At 38.0% G+C, this 11,456-nt stretch overlaps 1 protein-coding gene across 1 annotated transcript in view; it reads left to right on the forward strand.

The window, feature by feature from the left end:
- Window positions 1–7,976, forward strand: part of asah2 (N-acylsphingosine amidohydrolase 2) — an 11,947-nt gene extending 3,971 nt beyond the window's left edge. The window contains exons 7-18 of the mRNA XM_016551968.1: window positions 672–758; window positions 851–955; window positions 1,626–1,707; window positions 2,282–2,397; window positions 2,621–2,715; window positions 2,805–2,844; window positions 4,090–4,188; window positions 4,304–4,399; window positions 4,489–4,641; window positions 4,990–5,046; window positions 5,144–5,232; window positions 7,551–7,976. Coding sequence (XP_016407454.1) covers window positions 672–758; window positions 851–955; window positions 1,626–1,707; window positions 2,282–2,397; window positions 2,621–2,715; window positions 2,805–2,844; window positions 4,090–4,188; window positions 4,304–4,399; window positions 4,489–4,641; window positions 4,990–5,046; window positions 5,144–5,232; window positions 7,551–7,749 — 1,218 coding nt within the window. The 3' untranslated portion in view covers window positions 7,750–7,976. The remainder of the gene's footprint in view (window positions 1–671; window positions 759–850; window positions 956–1,625; window positions 1,708–2,281; window positions 2,398–2,620; window positions 2,716–2,804; window positions 2,845–4,089; window positions 4,189–4,303; window positions 4,400–4,488; window positions 4,642–4,989; window positions 5,047–5,143; window positions 5,233–7,550) is intronic.
- The last annotated feature ends 3,480 nt before the right edge of the window (window positions 7,977–11,456 follow it).

Below are 11,456 nucleotides of genomic sequence, written 5' to 3' on the forward strand. Positions count from 1 at the left end.
TATAAATTATATCATATATAAATATATTTAATATATAAATGTAACATTTTTTTCTTAAATATATACATGCATGGGTGTGTATTTACAGTATATATACATCATAAATATAAACCGTACACGCATATTATGTAAACAAAAACTTTTATTTTGGATGCGATTAATCATTTGACTGACATTTTGACTACTACTACAACACTACTATTTAGGAATCGTTTTCTAAATGAGGACGTTCACACATATCCCCAAATTTTTGTCATATTAGCGAACATATAGGCACAAATGCATTCCCCAAGTATAGCTAAGTAAACACACATGGATTCTCTGTAATTACATGAAGAGTTAATTTGCATGGCTGTAAAACAGCTGTTGACTTATTTTCAGAATCTTAATTTGGTCACATTCCACTAATTAAAATCTTCTTTTGTGTGATTGTTGAATTTGCAATACAGTAAATTTCTGTTTTATTTATCTATATTATATATTACATTGAAATACAAGGTCGATGTTTTCAAATAAAATGTATATAATTTCTATATATAAAAATATATATATTATGATTGATATGATATATATGATTGATTGATTGATTAATTGAAACATTAAGTTTTGTATTTCAACTTAAATATTTGAAGACACTTAGAAATGTTCACTCTCCATGTGCCTTTCAACAGAAAAAAGAATGCTTAGCTTTTGGACCGGGTGAGGACATGTTTGAAAGTACCAGGATGATAGGAGAGAATATGTACAAAAAAGCAAAGGTTTGTCTCATTTGTGATATTGTTTGATCCTTGATATGTATCAGTGATTGTGGTGTGAGTGCATTATTTTACCTAGTCAATTTTTTCTGCAGGAGCTGTACAGCAGTGCAAAGCAGGAGCTACATGGGCCCGTTTACGGCGCACATCAGTGGGTCAACATGACCGATGAGTCTGTCCCATTCAACTCAACTCATACAGTGAGTACAGGGTTCCTGTGCATAAAATACGGCTAATGAGACCAGGAACATGTTCTAAAAGAGTACTCAAATCAATTATATTTGAATAGCACTTTTTAAAATACACATTGTTTTAAAGCAACTTTAAAGAAATGTTCTATATTCAATAATTCAATAATTTATATTATAATAGTTTACACTTTTGGGTGAACTGTAAGAAAACACTGTCAGATTTTTGCAATTTTTGGACTTTATACATGCATTTAGATAATTATATGTGCAAGCATTTGACACCAACTTTGTGCAAAATTGTGTTTCGATGTCATGTCCATGTAAACTCACAAAACATAAAGATTCGTAAAGTGCTGTTCACATTGAGTACAGTATAGTTTCATCTCAAAAGGACAATTTAATACAACTTTACAGATCAAAAACACACATTTTGTAGTGTATAATTCTTGTAGGTACATTAACACGAAAAATTTAAACTCACATTTCTGCTTTTAAATTTCCAAATTATAAGTGCATCACCAAAACATGTTTTTCTATTGTTTTTACAATCTGAAAAAAAAAAGTGAAAATTATTTTCTATAGCCATCAGTTGAACGTCACAGATGCTGTCTGTAGAGCTTAACATGAACCAGAAAACTCCTCATTGTGGTGTTCATGCCAACACTGTTTCTGTCATCAGGGACGGACGTGTAAACCTGCTCTGGGCCACAGTTTTGCTGCTGGTACAACTGATGGAGGAGGAGAGTTCAACTTCATGCAAGGTAAAGAGATGCATTTCATAAACAAATATAGCCCAAATATAGTCATGTCACACGCTTGACAAGTATTTGCCAATTTTTATGGTTTCATATTTGACCGGCAGATAAATACAGAGTTCTGGCATGAAACTCTAGATGGCGCAGTCTGATAGGTCTAACTCAATCTGACCTAATGACATCATTATCACATGGCACAGCTGATTGGTTCTCTCCTGTATCGGTAGCCAATGAACTCGCTGCTCAACATTCAAATATATGACTAGTGCTTGCCGTAGCAGTTGCAGCTTGCTTCAGAAACCCTCCGCCTTCCCCAGCTCCACCTGTGTAGATCTGCTACGAGGTGATTCATGTATGCTATATGGGGGTTATTTCATTTATGTTATATTTGCAGCAGCAATATTTCTTACATGCTCACAGCAGCATGTTGTGGATGTATTGGCAGTAGCAAGTCCCGGTACTTGAAGCAGAAGCAGCGTAGCAGATCTATTCCGCCAAGACCAAATACATTAACATTGTCACGTACATTACCATCCTCCGAGAGTTGTCATGACAGAAGTATGGTTATGCTTGTGACCAGGGGATACAAATGGAGATCCTTTCTGGGATGGAATAAGAGATGCAGTTTTGGGACCGCCGTCCAACGAGACCACAGCTTGTCATCGGCCTAAACCAATCCTCTTCAGCACTGGGGAGGTATGAGGACAATTAGAGCTCATGAAGAAGCAGAATTATAAAACCTAATATACAATACGTTATCTTTTGTTAAGATAAGAATGTGCCAAAAGGGAAAATCGCTTAAGAATTGGCACTTTTTACAAGTACATGACAATAGGTAATGGCAAGTATGTATTAATAACACCTGTCGGATTGTTTTATTTGCTTTGAAATAATAACATTGATAATTGTTTTTATGCAGATGGATTCGCCCCTCCCATGGCATCCAGCCATTGTGGACGTTCAGATCATCACTATTGGCTCTTTAGCCATAGTTGCGGTCCCAGGAGAATTTACGTGAGTTCTGTTAGGAAAGGTTAATATAGAAAACAGTGGCTCTATAACGAGCCAATATGGTTTACCCCAAATTGTTTTCTATGTTCTAGTACCATGTCAGGGAGAAGGATACGAGAGGCAGTCAAAAAGGTAAGAATTGGTAAAACATTTGGAATATTTAAGACTTTTTAATGACTTTAAAAGAAGTCTCTAATGCTCACCAAGGCTGCTTTTATTTGATCAAAAATACAGTAAGAACAGTAATTTTGTATTATGTAATTAAAATGAAAAATAACTGTATTCTATTTTAAATATTTGTTTAAATGTAATTTATTCCTCAGATGCAAAAGCTGAATTTTCAGCATCTTTACTCCAGTCTTCAGTGTCACACGATCCTTCAGAAACCATTCTCATATGCTGATTTTGGTGCTTGATTTTATAAATTATTATTGGTGCTGAATTATTAAAAATGGTTCTTATCAACATTGAAAAGAGTTTTTGCTGTTTGCTGTTTTGCAGAATTTAAAATATAAATATTTTGTTACTGTATATTATAAATGTCTTTACTGTCACTTTTGATAATTTTTTTTTATCTTTACCTTAAACATTTGAATGGTAGTGTATGACAGTTTCTACGAAAATGTTAAACAGCAAAAACTATTTTTTAACATTGATAAGAAATATTTCAGCCAATCAGCATATTAGAATGATTTCTGAAGGGTCATGTGACACTGAAAACTAAAGAAATGCATCACAGGAATAACCTAAATATTTTTAATTACATTAAAAACATTCAAAAAAAAATATTTCAAACTTTTGACCAGTTGTCCACGTTTGTTTAAAACCAATTCTCACTATTAACAAACTATTAACTACAACTTTTGCCTTAATATAGTCCTAATTTGCTGCTTATTAATAGTTAGTAAGGTCAGCTGGCCAATCAGAGCAGACTGCGCTTGTCGGAAGGAGGGACTTTGTAGAAAACGAAGCGTTTGAGAGAGGCGGGGCATAGAGGACTTACAATAATGTACAGTATTTGAAAAATAATGTGTTTTTTGAACATTAAAGCATGTCAACATATTCTGTTACACCAAATACACAAAATAATGATCTTTAAAAAAGCATCATATGACCCCTTTAAGTTTGTATAGGGTAGGATTAAGAGATTTAAAATATGGTCATGCAGAGTAAGGCATTAATATGTGCTTTATAAGTACTAATAAACAGCCGATATGCTAGTAATATGCTTACTAATAAGCAACTAGCTAATAGTGAGAATTTGTCCTTCAAACAATGTGTTACCGAAAAACTTTTATTTTAAAATATGTTCAGGGGTACAGAAAAAAAATATTTTGTAAAAGTTGACGGCATAACCATTTCACATGATTTCCATAGGAGTTGGAGGTGAAAGAGTCTTTCGCTAATGCAGAAGTGGTCGTTGCTGGTCTGTGCAACATCTACACCCACTACATCACAACATATGAAGAATATCAGGTGTGTATGCTAGAAAACACTTGGTCTTAGTCATGGTATTTACAGTACATCGTGCTCCAAGGTACATCAGTGATCCCAAAAAATATGCATCTGTCTTTTTCCTCTATCCTCACAGATCCAGCGATATGAGGGCGCATCCACTATTTTTGGCCCTCACACTCTCTTGGCTTATATCCAGCGCTACAGAGGCCTGGCCAAAGCTATAGCTCATGTAAGGCTCCGCTGCCTTACAGTCATTTGTGACATTTTGATGAACTGAATTGGCCTGGCTGATCTCATGAATAAACCAATCTTCCACAGGAAACAATAAGAGAGTTGCCGAAAGGTCCTGAACCCCCTTTCTTTGATGAAGACAAACTTTTTAATCAAGTGAAGGACCCAGTGGCAGATGTAGCACCAGCTGACACCGTATTTGGTGACATCTTAGAGCAGGTTAACCCTGTCTATAAAGTGGTAAGTCAATAATTATGATGTACAAACAGTACAGTCACATTTACCATTGTTTGGCGCAATTTTGCGGGCAAAATCAATTATTTCAATAGGAATCCACACGTTTGGGAGTTTTCACGTGAGGGTGAAAAGTTCTCCATGTAGTTTTTGTAACATAAAAATGTGATTTTGCTGCATTGGCCAACATAAAGATGCTTGGTTTGAATGTGACTTCTTTTTAAAAACTGCTATGCTGTTAACAATGGACTTTTTTGCCCGTGAAAAATGTGACTGTACATTAACACTGTACTAGTGAAAGATACGCTCACTATTATAAATTGACAAGCTTTATCTGATTTATTTATTCTAAAGGGAGAAATTGCATCTGTCACATTTGTCGCTGGAAACCCGAGACACTCTGGAGATATTGTGAGTTCTTTAGTAGCAGTAACTGTACAATAATCTCGTGCAAAACATGCTCGTCTATGTATGAGATATAACTAATCTGTGGTGATTATGATATCAGAGAGATAAGACATTTGTCACAGTGGAGAGGTTTCACAACGACACCGACTCATGGGAAATAGTTCACACAGATGCATCGTGGGAAACGAGGTAATGTGTTTCCTACAGACACACAGTACATGCTGAAGAAAGAGGCATTGTTTATGCTTTTTAAATGCTAATGTTATCATATTCATTTGTATTATTCTATACTTTTACTTAGAGGTTGAGTTAATAAAGCCATCTTAATGCTGATGGTATCTTTCAAGGTCTATCCCCGATAAGGCAAACGCTGAGTCAAGGTCTTATCACTTATTATATAGCCAGTTCAATCCTCGGGTCAAAATCCATGTGTGATCCCTATTGGAATTCTAGATTAGACAGTCTGAGTATTTAAAACACAGTATGTCAGCAAAACTGGAACTGATAAAAGGGCATTGAAGTTTTTTGATTGAATGTTGATTTATTTGATAACAGTTTTTTTAATTCTTTGAGCACAAAGACAAACCTAAATTTCAAAACTGGGAAAAATCATGTAAAAATTTTAAATTATAATATTAACTAGATAGTAAAGCTCGTAGACAAACTTTAAGTTTGCTTGAAAAAGCCTAGCCAGAAAGTTTGTAAAAGTTTTAAAAGCTTGAAGTTTGAAGGTTTTTAGTTTGAAATACTTAAAATAGTTTTAAAGATTAAAGTTTGAATGTTTTGAAGGCAATACAGTCTATCAAAAGAACAGACATAGAAAAACAGATCGCTAGGGTACCTGGGGTGGCTTCTAGGGTGGTTGCTAGGGTACTCAAGGTGGTTGCTAGGGTGTTTCTAGGGTACCTGGGGTAGTTGCTACAGTATTGCTATGTGGTTGCTAGGGTACTTGGGGTGGGTGCTAGGCTGTTGCTCTGCAGTTGCTTGGGTATTCTTGGTGGTTGATAGGGTGTTGCTATGTGGTTGCTAGGGTACTCAGGGTGGTTGCTAGGGTGTTACTAGCATGTTGTTAGCATAATTAGCAAGTTACCAGCATGTCTCTAGCATGATTAGCATGTTACTAGCATGTTGGTAGCATGATTATCAAGTTGCTAGCATGTTGTTAGCATGTTTCTAGCATGATTAACAAGTTACTAGCATGTTGTTAGCATGACTAGCAAGTTACTAGCATGTTGTTAACATGATTATCGAAGGTTACTAGCATGTTGTTAGCATGTTTAGCAAGTTGCTAGCAAGTTTCTAGCATGAATAGCAATTACTAGCATTTTGTTAGCATGTTTCTAGCATGATTAGCAAGTTACTAGCATGTTGTTAACATGATTAGCAAGTTACTAGCATGTTGCTAGCATGATTCTAGCATGATTAGCATGCTACTAGTAGGATTTTAGCATGATTAACATGTTACTAGCATGTTTCTAGCATGTTTAACAAGTTGCTAGCATGTTTCTAGCATGATTAACACGTTACTAGGATGGTGTTAACATTTTGTTATCATGATTAACAAGTTACTAGCACATTTCTAGCATGAATAGCATGTTACTAGCATGTTGTTATCATGATTAGCAAGTTACTAGCATGTTGTTAAAATGATTAGCAAGTTGCTAACATGTTGCTAGCATGATTCTAGCATGATTAGCATGTTTCTAGCATGTTTATCAAGTTGTTAGCATTTTTCTAGCATGATTAGCACGTTATTAGCGTGGTGTTAGCATTTTGTTAGCATGATTAGCAAGTTACTCGCATGTTTCTAGCATGATTAGCTTGTTACTAGCATGTTGTTAGCATGATAAGCAAGTTACTAGCATTTTGTTAACATGTTTCTAGCATGATTAGCAAGTTACTAGCATGTTGTTAGCATGTTTCTATGCTAATCCAGCTAAAACCAGTTGATTAAGTAAAAAACCAGCTAAAAACCAGCTAAGACCAGCCTGACCTGCTAAAAAAAGTGGCCAAAACCACTTTAAAACCAGCTTGGGAGACCAGCCAAAGCAGCCAATCAGCTTAGGCTGGTTTTAGCTGTTTTTTTTCAGTAGGGAGTTGTTAAACTTTGCTATAGCAATAGACAGCTTAAAGGGTTAGTTCAATTTTTCAAGCTAGTTTCATTTTTGGGTGAACTAACCCTTTAAATACATCATAAGTCTTATTGTATAAAAGTTTACACCCCCTCAATGAAAGTCTATGGGATTTTAGGTGGTTTTGATAGTCTGGTTTACGAAAACTGTAAGCCGGATCTGTTAGAAAAGATACAGAAACCCGAGTCAGACCAGTGTGAAGGTCTGACCCGAGTTTGGTGGTTGTAGCTTTAAAAGTCTAGGAGGAGATGCACTTTAAAATTTGGTCTCAGAAGAAGAAGTTTAAATAGGATTTCAGTGAGTTGGCTTTCTCAAGCCAACTTAATAATTAAAAATCAATATGCACTATAATGTAGACTCGTTTTGTGTATTCAGGTTTCACTGGATTAAAGGACTTGCTGGCCGGAGTCAGTCAAAAGTGGAGTGGCACATCCCGCTCACGGCACAGACAGGAACCTACCGGATTCAACACTTTGGACACTACAAACAAATCATGGATAACAACACCATCACCACAGCATACGTGGGCACTTCTGATGCTTTCAAAGTCACCAAAAGTTTTTACTACTATTGATCAGTGTATCACTGAGAAAGATCATTAGATGTGAGGCTGACAGCTATTAGCTGCTCATAAGGCAGTGTTCAATTAACTTAATAACTTAATGTTGTTGTTCTTTACACTGTCTTTAAACTTTCATACAGTGAGAGTACTAAAATGTCAAATTCACAGACACTGCCCTGCTAAAAAAAACAAACAATAGAAATGTATTAGATAACCAATAAAATGTATTGGTTTTAATGAAAACTGTAATGGTGCCTGTGGTTTTCTACTGGTAATTGGTCACCTTCTATTGGTGGCTTGTTAAAACCAATAAAACCTAATGGAATATGTCCCAAAACACACTACAGGAAACCATTTTTAATGGTTTTAATGGTAAAAAGTTGATGGTTTGTAATGGTATTTGTAGTGGAAACCATTGGAATTTCTGTGATGGTTTCCATTGTTTTTTTCAGCAAGGTGAACCTTATTTTTTATAATAATGATTTCTAAGGTAAAGTAATTGTTTAAGTATAACAATATCTATAAAACTGTTCCATTGGTCTCTAACTGCTAAAATAAACAATGTGTTCACATTATCATTAGGCAGCACACATAGAACCCAAACTTAGTTTACATGCCAGGCACAATATCTTCAGAATTTATTTAATACATTTTTTTATTTAAATTTGTTTTAATTATGCACTGTTTGTTTTATAAAAGTAGCAAGCACCTTTCAAATGGAAGAACAAAATGGCTCAAAAGCTCGAAAAATTACTATTTTCAGCCCAAAGGTGCATTCAGTTTAATTCAGTTTTTTTTTTTTATTACATAGATATAATATGTTTTTGTAAAGACTCATAGCTTTCCATAAAAAAGTTTTCATTACACATAGTGCTGGTCATGCCCTTAATATATTCTGCCATGTTGAAAAGACTTGACCCGTGTAGCATAGTTTGGTGATGCAAAGAGCAAAAATGAGACAATGAAACACACCTACTGTACATGGTGCTAAATAGCACTGAAAGTGGTTCTTTGGCTCGTAATCATAGGGGAACCACTTTAAGTGCTACATAGCACCTACTGTATATCTTTAAAGAAGGTGCTATATAGCACCATAACCACCCCAAAGAACCATTACAGGTTCTTTATAGGTGTTATATAGCACTTCAGTTGGTTCCACTACAAGCCAAAGAACCACTTTCAGTGCTATATAGCACCTCAATTACCACAAAGAACCGCTGAAGAACCATTTTTTGTGTGTGTGTGTGTGTGTATTACCGCGCTTTACCAATGGGAGAATCAGTACCTTTATGGCCGAAGAAGCAGAACAGGTCTGAAGCTAGAAAATGGGAAGACCGGCAAAAACAAAAACGAGCGTAAACGGCGAACATAAGGTGAAAAGATTCGACGATGGAGAAAATTCTGAGTTGGGATGCTGACGTTTTGTTGGACAGGTAAAGGAGTTGATGTAGATTGCCCCCTAAAACTGGCTAATATCATTGTAATTTACATAATACTCAATCTCAGAGTGACTATCATGAAGCGTTGTACACAGTGTAACCCATGTTATTGACTTAAATGTAGCTAGCCTATACAAAGAACAGCGATGCTAAAGTTAGCTAAAGAATCCCTCAAGGTTGCGTATGTAACCCTAGTTCCCCGAAGGAACGAGACGCTGTGTCGAGACGCTTTGGGAATGCCTTCAGCATGACCACGCTCTGAATCACGTGTGTAATCAGTCCAATGAATGGGCAAGACGTCACGGACGGGGTGGAAGACGTCACGGCAGGAGGCTAAATGCATGTGCGGTGGAAACAGCGGCAGCTTCTGGTAGAATGAGGGAAGCGCTTGCAGGGATGCCGGAAGTATGGCAGGAGACGCAGCGTCTCATTCCTTCAGGAAACTAGGGTCGAGGTCGTAGAACCTGACGAAGGTGAGCGGCATAGACCAACCTATATATATATCCTGCATAGCCACACACGACAGGAAGGCCTTGGAAGCCGCCACGCTTCGGGTGGAGTGAGCCTTGACCCCCAAGGGCAAGGGGAGACCAGAGGACACATAGGACATAGAGATGTCATCAACAATCTACCGACTGAGGGTCTGCTTAGTAGCAGGCAGACCCCTCTTGGAAGGACCATAACATACAAATAATTGGTCAGACTTCCTCCACATGGCAGCTCTGTGGACACATGGACACTCTGTGGACATGCTCACACTGGACACATACAGTTAAGATTCTGCTGGTCTGGATCCCGAAAGGGAGGAGGACAGAAGGCCTGTAGTACGACGGAGGGCACTTTAGGGATGTACCCCGGCCTGGGGTACAGAAAAGCTTTGGTAATGTTGATCCAGGATCAACAAAAGATGTTGATCCAGGGCCATGTCTTACTTGGCAAAATCACGGCGACTGCCTAGTAAATGTCATCACTTATGTTATTTGCGTCTTCTATCGTGACGTGAATAATAGCTAGTTTATCAGCGTATATATTTTTTTTCAGAGAGATCCCCACAGCGGGCGGAACTTGTCATAAAGTTAGTGATAACAAGGCCCGCCCATTTAGAGGAAAGATATGATTGGTCAATTTTTCTGTCATTCGAAATTACTCCCCCATTGATTTACTATTGCTTGGCCCTCTGTAATTTCATAGCTGGACCATGAATCACAGAGCCGCAAACGCTAGGCGGAAACATTTAAATATGGAGAAAATGGGCGGTGTTAATAAGTCCATTCCCTGAATACGCAGATTTGAAGGTTTTTTTTTTTTTTTCACAGAAGTTGTATTTATTTTATTTAGATGATGGTTGTCAAATTACGAATTGCTTAAATAAAATTAATAATAATAATTTTTTTTATTAAAAATATTATATTTTAAAACGTTTCTTTAAAAAATTTTAAATATTGTTTTTACAATAAGTTAGGCCCTCTCTGAGTTTCCACGCTGCCAGGAAATCTACTAAGGGATCTACTACTCGAGGCTGACCTCTGGTGTAATAGGAGCGGCCCGTTCGGTGCCCTGAAACAATGGACCGGCAGAGAACGACCAAACTAGCCACTCTGGAGACCTCCTCAGAGGTAGTGAGCCTCCCAGAGCTGCTACGTTTCCGGGTGGACACTGAGATGTGTGCTCGCTGGAGACCACTGTGCCCTGAAGCAACGGTGGTGGCAGGGTTAACAGCGTGGCCTCCTGAGGGTACTGAAGAGAGACAGGCACCGTGTAGTGAGGTGTACACCACTCTTCCCCAGCAGGGGCTGCCCTCAGCTGCCCTCTTCTTGGTCGAAGACTTCTTAGTGAGAAGGACAGTCCTCAGATCGACCTTCGGCTTCGAAGCCTTCAACCGTGAGCGTCGCTCTCCCCGTGACACCTGGTCACCACGCAGGGGGAGTACAGGTCGCGATGCTCAGCTTTTGCACCTCTCTGTATGAGGAGTGGGTACATGGTTGGGGCTGCTCCCTTCCAACAGCCCCATGAGCTAGAGAGCAGCGAGGCAGTAACAACTGAAACGCCGCCGCTTGTTTACGGGCCTCCTGAAACCTGTCGACGACTGAGTTGACAGCGTCGCCGAACAGACCAGAAGGCGCAAGCGGGGCGTTGAGGAGGAAGACCCTGTCTTTCTCTTTTATTTCTGACAGGGTCAACCATAGATGCCTCTCTGCGGCCACTAAGGCTGCCATAGACCGCCCTATTGCTTTGGCGGTCTCGTTCGTGGCATGGAGAGACAAATCAGCGGTTCTGCAA

Source organism: Sinocyclocheilus rhinocerous, unplaced genomic scaffold (genome assembly GCF_001515625.1).
Source record: "Sinocyclocheilus rhinocerous isolate Xijiao unplaced genomic scaffold, SAMN03320098_v1.1 scaffold2994, whole genome shotgun sequence".
NCBI classification, from domain to species: Eukaryota; Metazoa; Chordata; class Actinopteri; order Cypriniformes; family Cyprinidae; genus Sinocyclocheilus; species Sinocyclocheilus rhinocerous.